This window comes from Pieris brassicae, chromosome 2 (genome assembly GCF_905147105.1).
Source record: "Pieris brassicae chromosome 2, ilPieBrab1.1, whole genome shotgun sequence".
NCBI lineage: Eukaryota > Metazoa > Arthropoda > Insecta > Lepidoptera > Pieridae > Pieris > Pieris brassicae.
In genome coordinates, this window is record NC_059666.1 from 7801483 (window position 1) to 7818187 (window position 16705).

Below are 16705 nucleotides of genomic sequence, written 5' to 3' on the forward strand. Positions count from 1 at the left end.
TTTCTTTGTCGTTTATTAAAAAAATAAGATTTTAATTACCCATATAATATAATATTGCGTGATATTTTAAACATTTATATGTCTATATACCTTAAGTGACTTGCCCTTCAGCCTTCTATACTTGACAAGCTTAATTATTTTGCCGGTAATAGTTGCACGTAACTGGTGGTAATACCACACACCCAGTAATATACAATGGGCTCTCTTCTTATTACTTAGCGATTTTCCCGTTATCATATTTTTATAGAATTTAATAGATTTTCCTATTCCATTTATATAAATACAGCCGCCGAAGCCTCCTTTAATGTATTTCTTTAAATTGTATTGCATTGTACGATACTAGGAAGGTGCGCAAGCGCATCTTACCCAACACGGCCGCATTCCAACACACCGTGGACACGTCTATTGCAATCATGTTTGTTTTTGAGCGTACTCATGTGAAATTATGCCACGTTAATTACTTAGCAAACAAATTACTTCAAAAAACTTGTAGCGCTTTAGTATTACTATTTGAAAAAAGTATATTTGTGTTACTTTTTATTCTACTGTACTGGACAAACAGTTAAAGTCTAATTTGATTCCAAAAGGGTGGAGTGTGGAATAGAGCATATGCTATGTCCGAAAATTTAAATCATAAATTCCGAAATCATACATTTTCTTGATTACATTAGCGGCATCGGTGAATATGTATGTATTTAGAATGACTGCAAACGGCTTTTCTGCATGGGCCAAGAAGGACGCATACCTAAGCCTATAGGTTGGAGGCCAGTAGGCCAGCCTTGGGTTGACAGAGTGGAGAAGCACCTGATGAAACTGAAAGGTGAGTGTGGACAAGTGTGATCAGCTTTCTATCGCGTTAAATCTACGCGTTAATTTTTTTTGGGTTTAACGTTAAGTCAATACAGGGCTAACTATGGCTGTATGCCAAATTTTGTTTGTCCGATGTACACAACAAAATAGTTACGCTGTTTTTAATATGAATATTATTATCTTCTGACACACCCATTTTCTCATTGCTAACAAGCAAGTGTGCACATATTAAGAAAATAGGTACATAACATTTGCAAATAGGTACAACACAACATAACATTCGAGCAAGGTTAAACTGAGAAAATTTCCTTTATAGTTGTCTATACAACTGGTATACTAAAAAGGTTAATTGCTTATGAATGAGAAATCGTTACTTTAATATGAATGTTATAAACCAATGAAGATGCACAAATATTCCTAGCTATCGAAGTATTAAATCACCTTCCCAGGATTTATAGATCACTGTAATGATTTCCAGAGGAATTTTCCACAATTATACATAACTTAACTTATTAATATGACATTTGCTTGCTTAATTTTATGTAGTTGATTGTCGCTTTTTTAAAATTAATCAATCTTAATGTGGAAATATAATGTTGTGTCGTAGCGTAGTCGTCCTAATATACAATTAACAATTTTTTGACATTTTACATGTTTGTAGATGTCTTTAAGAAAATATTTGGATTTCATCCATACAATATAAGCGAAAACATGCCGTATAACGATTCTATTTTTTATACTATTCACATTTAAATATATGGAAACGTAAACGTCCTATATAATAAAGACAATAAGAAATGATTATCAAACAATTTGACTGTGCAGCTGTAGGTACAAGATCGCGTTTCCTTCTAGCAGGGCATAATCAAAGTCCGTTGATTATGCCCTGCTAGAAGCTGCAACAACTATGACGTTTAAGGCAAATCACTATTTATTATGTTTTCAGCGCACTTTGTATGAATGGACGTTTCGTGTCTATTCACACAACCGCTTATCAACGGCGGTCTCGATTCGATGGTCCATTTATACCACAGCAAACATTCATTATTCTGGCATGTACAGGAACTATTTATATTTTTATTTATTTATACCTATAACGATATATGTAAGAGAAGGTGCAGTCTAAAACTATCTTAATTCTAATTCTCCTTTAATTATTAGCGATAATATTTAATATAGGAACTCGTTTACTATTTAAACTAATAAATAAAAATATGCTAACTAAACACATTTAATAAGTAATTACCTTTTAAAAGTCACCTTCAGTCTACGTTTCCCGATGTCATAAATTCATTGTTACATATATTGACACTTGGGCCCGCGATCTTTTAAAATAATTATTATTACCCAAGTTTGTCACTATATCGAAATATCGAAATATATAAATATTTTTTATATTTGTTTACCACAACACTTTATAAAAGAAGTCATAACTTTTATTATTATAATCGCAATGTGTATTACAATAGGCATTAACGTTGCATTATGTCAATTCACGCTCAGTCAATCATGAATATAAAATGGCGTGGCTGTCGTCGGCGGAGGGAGCGTAGCGGGCGCGGGGCGCGGGAGGGGCGTAGCGGTCGCGACGACTAACGGTTAAGGGGGAAAGGGACAGACTGACACAGCGGACGCGGCGGAGCGTCTCAGCGGGGAGCGGGCAGTTCGCCACGGCGCCCTGACTCGAGCGGTAGCGTCATGTCGTTCGAGGAGATTCTCAACAAAGTGAAGCAGCACCCAGTGCTGTGGGACCCTACGCATAAGTTTTACCGCCAGAAATCCGTTCAAGCGGAATCGTGGGCTATCATCGCCGCCGAACTTGAATCTGAGGGTGAGTGTTTGATAATTTACGTTGCCAACGACGGACGCTTTTAATGTGAACGGGCGCTCGAGACGCGGCGCGAGCTGTGACGTAGACGAATGACAGCTCGCACACGTTAGCGAGTAGTAGGTAAAACCCGCGTGGCGTTGTTTATTGCCGGAGTTCGGTTAGATTTGTTAAAGAACATAGTATTTATTTGCTTTAATGAGAATTTTACTACGGGATTTTTACTTTTGTCCATTACAGCGATTAATATCAAATAGTTTTAAGCTTTATTAAATGATTATTTTATAGAAAAGAAATACATGTGTTTGTTTAAAAGATTACATACACTTTGTAATTAAATGTATTATGTACGAACGGTACTTATCAAACGGCTCAGCGTATTGTATACAATAAAATATTGGTACTTTATTTCAATTAAAATCTTTACTTACAAATATAAGTGATTCATGATAAATTTGTTACAGAGAAACTTGTGAGGAGTAGATGGAAATACCTAAAAGATCAGTGTCGAAAAGAACTTAAGAAAGTTGCATCGGGTGAAATAGACAAGTCGAGGTGGCACTATTTTAACCGACTACAGTTTATTAAGAAGGAGCTCCTAACCGAAGGAAAACCTAAACCATATAAAGATGTAAAATTCGAAGCCGAGTGCGAAGAACCGCCACCAAAAAAAGCCAAAAGCGCAAGTCCCGAACCATGCACTTCATATTCAGGTCAAGAATCATGGAAACTACAGCAAATCACAACTAAATTAAACGAGTTATCCAAGAAGATAGAAAACCAGAACCCATTTGACGACGAGTTGAGAAATAATCCCGATTTCATGTTTCTCATGAGTATTTTACCAACGATACGCGATTTGACAGACGTTCAGAAGTTTACGTTTAGAGGGAAAGTGAATGAGTGGTTACTGGAGGCATTAGCGCAGAATCAAATCCTTTGGAGTGAACAATATCAGTGTAAAATTGAAGACCCGGATTCGTAGTATTCAGTTATTAGCTAAACGTTTCTAAACAATATTTACTGTAGACTAGACTAGAGTTGCCTAACCAAACTGTTAAAACAGTACAGTAATCCCCCTATTACTATTATAATTATAGGAAATTGCGTTGTAGGAGTATTCTCGTAAAACCGTTTTTTTAGAATAATTAAAGAACGAAACGAATTCAATACTATTATTTAGTTTACTTTTGAAACAACACAATTAAAACAATACGCCAAACAGAAATATAACTTGAGAGATGTCCGCGTATATGTTATACGAATATACGTTATACTTTTCACTGTTGCACAAAAATAAAGTATATAAGTATACATAATTTTTTTATTTAGTCAGAAGGAGCTCAGTGCAGCGTAACATGACAGTTAATAGAATAATGAGCTCATTTATTAGAATTTTAGTTTATTCTTATATTCTTAGTAAATATACTTCTCAGAGCTAAATATACTTTATTTATTGAAAAAGTTGGCAACCCTAGTCTAGATTCAATTGCTTCCACGTCGTATAGGAAATATTATCCTAAAATTAGGCAGACATTTGAGCGCCCCATGTGATATATAAAGACATTTTGAAGAAATCGTTTGATGTTTAGCAGTTTTTAGGTTAAATAAATTTATGAAAGAGATAGAAAAGACAAATTTACTATAGATCTCATAATTGTAAGAGATATCTTAGTTAAGATTATTTATATATTCTAAAGTATAAGTTTTTAGTACTGTATCAATGGTTTGTGGACTCAGTTTCCGCACTTAGACTCTCATAGGTCCGTTGTGCGTTGTGTACTGTATTATTTGAAGGCATAGTGTATATTTACCTAGCATTTACATATTTAAAAAAATAAGAACTATTCCGAGGATTATATATTTTTGGATTTTAACGGATGTATATTTTCAAGTAATTGCTATACTTTGTATGACTTGAAATACAATATATTAATATCTGTCGAGTGATTTAAGTGAAATATCAAAAACTATACATGCATATTAATTATTAGCATATATCATATATCAAATATTAAGTCAAAGCTTAATTTTGTACCGTAATTATAAATATATTTTTATACGATTTCTGGTTTTTTACTACTTTAACGTTTTCGCTGTACCCAAACAAATGTAACAAAATTAGTGTTAGGGTAAAATTCAGAGATCACCTAGCCCTAAGAATGATGTACGTCAAAATCGTATTCTATTGGAAAATGTCTGTAGCTAAATTGCTAAATAAATATGGAATAGTATAAGATATATACAATTAAACAGTACTCTGCAAACCAACCTGGTGACAGTAGACGGCGTTTATAAGCCAACATTAAAATAACCTCAAATTTTTTATTATAGAAAAAATGGACCGCCCATGGACACTCTCAATGTCAGACGGCTCGCGAGTGTACCACCGACCTTTTAAGAATTGCTACACTCCTTTCTTGAGTGACTCGTTGATTACAACTGCTGTAATTCGAAACGTCAAGTAATCTGAATACACCAATAGCGCTTCAACCAAACGTGGAAACCATAAAACTTGGCGATTAAAAAGAGTGGCGGACCGTTTATTGCAATTTTCTTCTAGAACGGAAGTCCTAGGCCCTAGGCTAATTTGAGAATTAGCAGTAAATTTCAAATTAGAAGCTTTATGATTTAACGTTCATAAGTGTACATTGTGTAACCTAATGAAAAAATGATTTTGACTTTGTCGCTGACTAGCTTTTTATAACCTTAAGATTTCTGTGTCCGTTCCGAGATCATTTCTAATAGGCAAGTAGGCGAACAATCTTCTTTGCCAGACCCACATCCGATACGTGCGCATACACCATTATACGAGCGTGTAATGCGTACATATAAAGTCAATTGGTGCACAGCCGGGAATCGAACCTATGATCCCAGGGATGAAAGTCTCACGCCGAAGCCACTAGGACAACACTGCTCAACAGTTTATTTAATAATGTAAGTTTATCTCATCATATATAATGCTACACCTACTGTATACTACAAGCTAAAGTTTCTTAATTACGTGACAATTATGGTAAACATAAAAGTTTCAAAAATACAGTAAAAATAATAGAGAAATAGATTTTATTTTACTTTTGACAAGACATAATAACGCTTTTTTTAGACCGCTACCGAAAGCAAAGAAAGCAAGTTTAACTCCAAATTACAGTTAAACATTACAATTAATTTCAAATTACTGCAAGCAATTTCAAAAGGCTTGTGTTTTGATCATTTAGCCTATTTTACATTTGATTACGGCTAATGGTCTAATTGCAATTTACATGTAATCTTTTTGTTTTATTTACAAAACAAAACGGTGAGAACTGGCAAGAATTATAATTATGGAATCTTCGTCTATTATCGATAATGATGGGGATAAGTCAAGTAAGAAGGCTGGTAAAGGAAGAAGTCGTGGTTGCAAGGAAGAACTATTGGCAAGAAGTGGCACAGGACAGGCAGTGCTGGAAATTCATCGTTTCGGAGGCCAAGATAAAAAAAATCATAGGTTTAGCGGAGTGAGAGTGAGTGTGAACATGTGATGAGTCTTCTATCATGCGTTGTAAATTTTTGGATTGTCTAAAATGCCAAATTAAGTTTGGCCGTTTTACATCGACAAAATAGTCGCGCTGTCTTTAATATGAATATGATTATTCTCTGACACCCATTTTCTTATTGCTGACAAGCAAGTGTGCACATATTAAAAAAAAAACTTTATTCCAGTAAGGTTAAACACTGGGCAAATTGCCTTCACAGTTGCCTTCCTTCTATACAAACGGGTATACAAAAACGGTAAATTGTTAATTAATGAGAAGCTTAAGTTAGTGATTAAATTAATGACAGGTTGATATATCGTCATCGAGCGACGAAGTGGAAACAACATGACATTGAGCATGTCAGAGATCGAATTACATCAATATTTATAATATAAATTAAAAAACATTAACGTGAAGATTGACTATCGCTTTGTAACAATAACAATGTTTTCCTTTGATAGCGCTTTTCCTGGACTGAAAATTAATTGTTTCTACTTCTGTGGGAATACCTTCGTATCGGATAATGTTACCTACATGGTCACTACTAGCCATGGTCGACAGCCTGCAGGTATAAATTACCGACAAATATCAGACGTTAAAGTTAGGTCAATAAAGAAGGCCGATTGCTCCAACCTTTTAACATAATTTAAATTTCGTGTCCCTTGTACATATCCCAGGCAGGACAAATGCAATATTTTCCATTTGTCCCTCCTTTCCGGAGAACGCGTTTTGCCCATAATTCACCGATGTGATTGAGCATTCTGTTATTTGACCTGGGTCTGGATGGATAGTTACCCCTCACACTTTAAAATCGATTTTCGTTCAGTTTTTATATAAATTGTATTACTGTTTTGTTTAATTTCTTTTTGAAGTGAAACTTCTTTATCGGCGTTGGAAAAAAATTACCGCCACATTTTTCGGTTACACGCCATCTTTTTCTTGTCCCTACCACGGTTGATTCGAAGAGATTCGAAGCCATTAATAACAAAAATATATAATAACGATAACAATGATAGTAATAATTATATTACAATTAATGAAATTCAGTAATAATCTTAGTAGTAATAAGGTAAAATGAAATAATTGTATTATTTGTATTCATGTCTATGATAATAAAAGCCTTTTATTAAACTATATCTAATTTTAACTCTAACTTTATTAAACAATTTCTGTAAAGTCGCATATAGTAGATCATTTTACGAAAAATAAAGTTATAAAGAAGTTTCACTTATGTGTGTACACTAGTACACGCACACATTTTTTTATCTCTTGTATGCTATGTTTGGCTATAAGTGCTTGTCACATTAATAATTCTATTTTATTGTTCACATACCAATGTATGTATGCCGAGTGTTGGCAAGCTTTTATAAAGAATTTACACGATAATACATTCAATTGCTTTTACTTAAGTACGTATTACAAAATGTTGTACAAAACTATTAAATATTTTTAATCTGATTGATAGCTCCGTGAAGGAACCAATAAGCCCCAGGCTTAACACATAGTATCCTCAAGGCTCGCTATTGAATAAATTAAACAATCAATTGACAGTTTAATATCAATTATAACGAGTCTCGAGGGAATTGTCGACTCGTGATCCATACCGGTGATTTAATCGCCTTCAATTCAATACAACGTTAACATAATAAATATGCAGTTCATAAAAGATATAGAAGACTGTTAATAGAATCTCTATTAACTTATGTAGTCGTGAGACGGTTTGAATTCCACACCTATGTGCGTTTCATGTTTCATAGATGTGTTGCCGTTTCAGAAGACGTTATTTATTTTTTAAATGATGAAGATCGGTTTAACTTAGATAATGTTTGAGTGTCTATAGGTTTCGAAGAATAATTCTAATCGAAATAATCCTTTGATTTAATTTTGGTTTCTAGGTTTGGAAGATTCTTTCGTTAACTTCTGGAATCAATCCATGTTTCAATAGGTTTGGTACTTTTTGGGGTATCTGGGGTATATATATATATATATATATATATATATATATATTAGCGCAACAGCTGGCTTTATCGCAACTAAACGTTCTTCCAGGCAACCCTCAATTTTAATAATTAAACATGAACATCATAGAATTATTTAGCTTCGTGATTCCTACTATTAAAAGGACATTACAAAGATATAACTTTACATTCCTTTGCAATTAAAATAACGATCGCTTACATCACTGCTAAGTGGTGCTATTTACCGTAGTTTAAGTCAAATGCCACGGACACAATTAAACTTAAATCCTAAACCGCCTCTAGCTTAATACTTTAAAAACAATTTTTCAATAATACGAGGTATATGGCATATGATGATTGTGTAATTAATAATATTTCTACAAATTTATTTTCACTTGAAAATACTAATACAATACGATCAACGCTTATACGCGACTGCTAGAGTGCATGCTTAACGCTATGCAAGTGAATAACTACTGTTGACGTAATCACCAAATAAGAAAATACCCCTAGGCCCCACTATAGTGCTTTCGTAATACTCAAACTGCCCCATGCCAGAAATGCGTGGATACCCCAAAAAGTACCAAACCTATTGAAACATGGATTGATTCCAGAAGTTAACGAAAGAATCTTCCAAACCTAGAAACCAAAATTAAATCAAAGGATTATTTCGATTAGAATTATACTTCGAAACCTATAGACACTCAAACATTATCTAAGTTAAACAGATCTTCATCATTTAAAAAATAAATAACGTCTTCTGAAACGGCAACACATCTATGAAACATGAAACGCACATAGGTGTGGAATTCAAACCGTCTCACGACTACAATATATATAATGAATAAATTAACATGTTTGATGAATTTATAATCGAATTCGATTTGAAAATACACAACGATAATTCAAAATTCTCGTACAATCGACTTGTATTATGCTTCAAAACTGTGCCAGAAGAATTCTGTTAAAACTCTTAAGTTAAGTAAAAAAGTTAGTTAACAATAACAATTTAAAATATAGTGTTTTTTTAATGGTGTGGCAAAACGCAATATAATTGTTAGTGATTATGTTATAACAAAAATGATTAATTGTTAACGCCACGCCACGCCACGCATAAAACATGTGCACAATTGCTTTTGTTACCTATTATTTGTTATGCTGTTTGTAACTGACGGTGAGAGAATAAAGGCTATAAGTATAAGGTAATAAGGTGACCACGCACGCTGTAAAGCACGCGAAACGTCGGAAAAAAAATTAAAATTATGTAAATAATTATAAGTTTATAATAATAATACACAGCTTCAATCCGTTTAAAAAGCGTTTTCTTAATGTGTAAAAGCTATGTTAACAAAAGACAATACTACTATTATTATAATTCAAGGATATATTATGATGAATTTTGAGTGAAACATGTTTTTCTAATTATCAATAGTTTTCTTAATATAACGATTTTAACCGAAAGGTTTACGTATGTTTAAGTAAATTTTGAGTACTACAAATAAAATAGAAATTGCGCAATTATCAAGTGTAGGACGACACGTCATGAAGCCCCGGCTATATTGAATTAAAAGAGGCCTTACAACTCACTAATACAAGTATTCGCAAGATACATACCAATGTCTTATTCAATCGTATTATTGAGGCTACGTAACTTGTAATCTCAAGTACGAAGTATGAAAGATTTTATTCAGTACTCTTTCATATATATTAAAAACATCTCGATACGACTTAGTTTTAGAACAAATACGAAATTTAGCAAACGTGTTTGAGAGTCTTGAGACATAGACTATATCATACAACGAAACTGATAACCTTACTAAAGGTTAAAATAGTTATTATTAAAAAATTAATTATGTTTGATCAATACAATACTTTATCTACAAACAATGAATTGTATCGCTAAAACTCGAGAAAGGCTGGATCGATTTGGCTAATTTTGATGTTGAAATATATGCGGAAGCTTAGGGAAGGTTAGCGGTGGGAAACAAATATTAAGTAAACATATGAATATTTTCTATAAAAACGATTCATAGCTGGAAATTTTTGATGTCTTTTTAGAAATTATCACTTGCTTGAATACATATTTTGTTTCTTATAAATTAAGTCTAATCAATAAGCCTAGATAATATGCGTTTCGTGCTTTCAAAATAAGAAAGAAAAGAAATAAAGAATAAGAAAGTTATGTTGCTAGTGAAAAATTAAAACAAATACATCATAAATAATATGCTAATAATGGCATAGTGAGAGTGCGGAAGCCAGCCACATGTGGGTGACAGTTATGAATACAATTATAGCGAGGCTTATGGAAATCTGATTTCTACCTACGTGAAATGAATCAACACGTGAAGGAGTGGCGAACGTATGTGCAATACAAAATATATGCCAGACATATATAGTGATTCCGCCTATAACACGGTTCATTTGTTCCGCGTTATAGGAACCGTGTTGTAGGGGTACAAATGAGTCACTTTAACTGTTCTCGATAAAGGGGATTTAAACCGAATATTAAGAAAACCACTGTTAAAACGAAATAAGTCATTATATATTACACAGTACAGAAATTAAACGTGCCCAAACCCCGCGTAATATGGGGAAATATTCGTGTTAGACGAGGGACTGAAATCTCGTAATATGAAAATTGATACAGATTGAATGCATAATAATAATAAAAAATCAATAGAAGTTGTTAAATATATGTACATATTACATTATTCGGCTGTGTTGTGTCGGTTAGGGTATGTATGTTGTGCAATTCTACACTATTTATTTTATTAAATGATTATTATTCAAAGATTTTTAATAACAATTGCTACAATAATTACTAATTGGACGTTGAAATTCTATACTACATACAATTTACCTGTCATCGTATTAAATATACTTTATATCTCTTGACTTTAATAAATATAATTAATATCAACGATGAACACACAATTCCACTTGGTGATGTGGCCTATTGGGGAGCAAGCCAGTCAAGATAACGCGGCATAAATTAACCCATATTCAACTGTTTTAGGAAGATGGAAGGAGGAAGGGAAGGAGAAAGTACCTCTTTGCTGTTCTTATATGAAACGACGAAATAGAGTTGAGATTCAACGAGTGAACGTTGATAGTTCTGCTAATAACATTAATAGCATCAATAATCCGCAATATAACGCATTTGCGCTCTTTCACCAATGTCTAATAGATGTTCATCCATACAAAATGCACTGGCTATTGACGTATGTTTGAATGTTTGAGAGCGCTGCTATGTGCGGTTCCCAGCACACGTCGGGGTGAACGTCTGGAGCGATATCGCTAACAAGTCAATTACGCGATGCCCTATACTGGTTTCAATTTGTTGTTACAGGGCTGTCACGTGTATCAACGTAGATTTATTCAGAGAGTTCTTGGGCTTTGACGGGAAATAACATTTCAAAAATTTTAAAAAATTCTATACTTTTACTAAGTTACTAAGGTAAGTACTTTTATTAAGTTGGAAAACAAGTATAAATTTAATATAGTGCTTGTTAATGACGTTAAATAAACAACGAATTTTTTAAGAGGTTATTAATCCAAGTTATTAAAATACACATATATAAATGCATTAAACTATTAGTTAATACAACTCCATAAGAGCGGACATTTAATTACAGTTACAGTTAATTACATTAAATTCGGTATTATAAAAAAAATTAAGCGATTTGTAAGTTGACAGCCCTTCGAGTACTCTATTATCTACAAAGAGCAAATGTAAAAAATGCTAATTTTGGAATAATAAAATGGTATTGACAACCCTATCCGTCGGTAATGGACTGGATGGATATCGTGCGAGATATATACTATACCTAATATAAGGAGTTTGCGGAAGTACTCCTTGCTAAGATGCTTGAACGAACAATGGGTTTACGTCAATAGGAAAATAATTATAACTGTCATACTCATGAACCTTGACTATCTGTCTTTATTAGTCTGGTCAGATTGAATGTCATACATAAAGGACATATATACATACCCTTTCACACCATCACACAACATGCGATTAGGTATCACTTAGTTAAATGTATTTTTTGATTGATTATTTCGTAAAACATTCACGAAATAATCAATCTTATTTAACCTTCTTGTATATATTACGTATTCCATCTTTGGCTATATTTTTAGTATAATTGCTTTTCGTTATATTTTATTTATGTGAGTGGTATGATTACGAAATAAATATTATAAAAAACAAAACATTATTAACTTACATATCTTCAAATTACATTCACATATCCTTTCAAATTAAACATATTCCAATATATGGGTGGCGTTAAATTGCGTCCGTTTGTTAATTAATTCATAGACAAGTAAATCAGTCCTGTCAGAGATATCGATTTTTAAATTTTAGCCATGCCATGATGTTTTTTTCACCGTACGAGCAAGTGTTATATGCATAGACAAAGGACTACTGACAGCCGCAGATCCAACCTACGTCCTCAGGGATGAGAGTCGCACGTTGAAGCGTCTAGGCTAATACTTCCTGGCTGCCTGCTTACTGCCTTTACAATACCGCATCCAATAATAGGCTAGAGAGATATCTACTTGATTATGATTTTATGTTTTCTAATATAAGATGTTCCTTGTCGGTGTTACTTTCTTACTTGAAACTATTTTTGTTCAAAATTCAAACCCAGGTCTTAAGCATACGCAGTTTAGCCAGGGTTCCAAAAATATATAATATACACTTCTTATACAAGCGCATACACTGATCTTTTAATCGGAAGTAAAAGTGTGTGTAAAAGAAAACTTACGTGTTCATCCAATGAATAGGTAAGTTCGCCATCGTCATACAAAACGAACCACCTCCGCTGCCATCTCTGTAACAAAATAACATACATCAGATAAAACTTCATAATATAACTTAGTTAAACTATATCCGGCCATAGAACAGTGTTAGTTTAATGATGTGAGACTATGTACCCTAAAGTACCGAGAAGTATTATTTCTTTTAAGCAATGAACACTTGCTTATAAGGCTCGGCTATTTGTCCGAAATCTGATCACCTAATCTACAAAAATTATCAAAGAAACGGATGCTAGTAGTGTGGGTTTTTAGGGCCAGTGGATTTTTAAAAATTGAGTAAAAGACATCTAATTGTACCAATAAAAAAGGAATCAAAGGCTGTTTGATCATCAATAAATAAGTAAAAGTGTTCCTTAATGATAACTGAATAGTACAAGGTATTTTGTTCAGCACTAGGTCCTGACGGACGTTGTTCTGTCCTGTCTTAAATAAAAGAAAATCAAACTAAAACAACCAAAAAAAATGTAATCATATATCTGAATCATTCTCAAATTCACTTGAATAAAACTCGACAAGATGAGTTTATAATATAATTATAAACTGATTTTGTATATATAAAAAAAAACATCAAAGCTAAAACCGGTTGGCACTGGAAACATTACGTTTCTTACCCTTTACACCTTTCCTAAACATACACAAAAAATTTAAGATACAAATTACATAATTATATCTATAAGTAAAGGATGTATGCATGTCTAAAACATCGATCAGCCCGACCATCGATAAATGCCATTTACAAACGAAGTGACATCAGAAATAATAGGTAGGTACATTGAAGTATCCTAAAGTAACCCTTAGAACTCTCGTTTAAAAAGAAAGTAACTAATTGATACTATTACCTCTTCCCAGCTAAGTGCTTAATTGTCTCGATAAAGGAACAAACAGTGAATGTGATAGCGTGGGCGGTCTTATGTTCCCACGTCATCCCTGATTGATCACATTATCATCCTTAACTGTTAATAAAGAGCTTTTGTACTATGTAATATAACATCAAAGCTATTGTAACCTTTATGGTTGAATAAAAATAAAAATAAAATACGATATACGTCTATATATAAAGAATATTGTATTGCGTAATACGCAATACTTTCTACACTATATGTTGTATTTTCAATACATATTCAAGTTGCAGGATGAGACAACAAACATAATCGTTAACATATACTTAACTTGTTTGCAAGTTTGTAAAGGTATTCTTAATCTTAATGGTTAGTTGCCGCGGTTAAGTGTGTCGTATCGTAAACATATCTAGCGATATCTGAAAGCAACTGATATGTGTATTTAAAACGTCATGATGTCATGTTAAGTTAGGACTCGGTATTTGGCTTTAGTCCAGGGACCAGGTTTAGATCGATTTATAAGCAGTTATATTTTTATCATTGTCTAACCTCTTCAAAACTGGCAATAGAAATTTGAACATTATATATGAATGGGGTTTATATTTATGTATATGTAAAAAAGCCAAAAAAATCATTACCCTTGAATATATCCCCGCATGTTCAGTATGGCCCAAGAACACAAAATGTTAAATTCATTCGCTATTTCTCTCAGTGAATTTCCATAGATAACTCCTGATTGATCTCTGACACTTCATTAGTATAGACTACAGAACAAATTGTCCGTGACATCGCGTGACTGACACTTGGCGATCTCTATCCGCACGACACATGGACCTACCTACTGTCACTCCAATTAGCCACAGCAAACCGTAACAATACTCGTACTGATTACAAAACGCTAATTTTACTCCCTTTTAGGATTGTAGGCCGTCTTATCGTTGTCGTACTAACGGTTTGGGTGAAGTACAGTTTGAAATAAGTTTAATAGCAACTTTAAAACAGATTTGTTACGGTTAACAATACTCCCGAGTAAATGTCAGAAATTTAGGAATAAATTGTGTGACTGATTTTGTAAATCTCGATATTCAGCTTATGTAAAAGTGATTTAATTAAACGCGTCGATTTAAACAGTATTTTTTTAAATATTACTATACCAATCCCAGAGATCTGAGCTTTTGTAATATAATATTATTGAGAAGCTAGTTTCCGGAAGTCTGATAGTTTTAGAATAAAACTTAAATTCTGCATCAGCGAGATATTATCAGAAATTGTCAATTACTTTTGTATAAATAATTTTTAACAAAGTTGTTCAGAAGTAAAGCAACTCACTTTACTCGAGTTCTATGTATAGAAAACAAGGTTTAAGGATATATTAGTAGCTAATAGACAATCGCTAAGAATCTGCGTTCAAATTCCTAGGGAAAGTCGGTCATGCGTTAATAGGACTGGGCTGGCCCGGTACTTGCCAGATAAGATTGTCATTATCTGCACTGAACTCGCCGGCAAACGGGATTATTCTAATTTCATTGGAGCTCAACTCGTTGTAAAGCATAAAGTGACAGGCAACGTACATATACCGTTGTCGTATTTAAAAAGTTAAGGAATTAAAATCAGATATTACATTTAAGCTATTAAATTTAATGTAGAATACAAACGATTAAGATTATTAAAAACCTTCAAACATATACAATTACATTCAGTATATTTCGAAGTATTCAGTAATTTCTGAAATCGTGGTCACAGGCTGAAAATATATACATTGAAAAATTAAAACTAAAGATAAAGCAAACAAGCCTTGCTTCGGCATTAATTTTTCGATTGGACGTTAAAGGTTTACTCAAACAGGTTATTGTTTGATTATAAGACAACTGAATATATATAAAAAGGCAGTATTTGTTTCAGTTTATATATATAAAAACATGGTACGTAAATTGCATAAGTGGAACAACCAGATCCGATAGCCCGGCATTTCTAGCCGATAAAATTCCTATTCAATTAGCATAAATATAACAAATGAAGACAACAATAAATCATCTTTATCTATCACAGGATGCTAAATTCCTTTCAATGAAACAGCGCGGATCATCGGTGCGCACGCGCCGGTATCGGTCGATCGTCCGTTTCGCACTCGCCGACTTCGATCGAGATTCGATCAAAAACTGCTAATGATGCTTATAGCATTCCTTTTAAATCGCTATTTAGATATATCCGCCGTTTGATAGTCAATAAGCCGGCATGATTGTAGGAAGTTTTCGATGTTAATCCTAAATGCAATATCGCTAATATATAATGATAGCAAATAAAGCGAAAGTTCTTGTATCATTATCGTATTGTTAGACAGCAGAACACGTGTAGCAAATAATGATTTCAATTACTCATAATGAAACTAATAATAAACAATATATTTTTATTCATAACTTATTTGTTATTGTGACCGCCACTGTCTCCTACAACATACAGTCACTTGTACAGAGGCTTTTTGGACGCAGAGGAAGCAGCTACAATAGTCCTGGAATGCGTGGCTGTGGCTTTTCAACTAACAGAAATTAGCCAGGACTTAACGCTCAATGCTCAAAGGCCAGCGGCCCACTAATATGGTCTGGACTGCGACGTCTGAGGAAACTATTAGAGGAAAAATCTTGTTTTGCTCCTGTACGAACATAAGCAAAACTTACAATGTTATCAAGCCAGAAAAACACTTTGAATCAAGTTGTTAAGTTAATATACATTTAATAACCAATGATAAGGTCCATTGTTAAGTAATTCACACAGAACAGCTGCGATTAAATGTGAATAACAAATCAGTTGAACAATGCGGTACGGTAAAATCGAAAGTGAATTCTTTGTTAGTGAAAACGATAGATTTCACATAGTAATTATATGCTAGTGTGCAACTCATGTGATAAAACTTCAGAGAATATGTTTGATATA

General features: G+C 33.2%; 2 protein-coding genes across 4 annotated transcripts in view; one reads left to right on the plus strand and one right to left on the minus strand.

Annotated features, from left to right (window-relative positions):
* LOC123720325 (protein outspread) overlaps window positions 1-16705 on the minus strand; it is a 208880-nt gene that overhangs the window by 40396 nt on the left and 151779 nt on the right. For all 3 annotated transcript variants that reach the window (XM_045676884.1, XM_045676885.1, XM_045676883.1), the window contains exon 3: window positions 12884-12949. In XM_045676884.1, the coding sequence (XP_045532840.1) occupies window positions 12884-12949 (66 nt within the window). The remainder of the gene's footprint in view (window positions 1-12883; window positions 12950-16705) is intronic.
* Window positions 2489-4621, plus strand: LOC123720329. Its single transcript, XM_045676888.1, has 2 exons — window positions 2489-2641; window positions 3103-4621. The coding sequence occupies exons 1-2, from the start codon at window positions 2509-2511 to the stop codon at window positions 3621-3623; spliced, it is 654 nt and encodes a 217-aa protein (XP_045532844.1). The 5' UTR covers window positions 2489-2508; the 3' UTR covers window positions 3624-4621.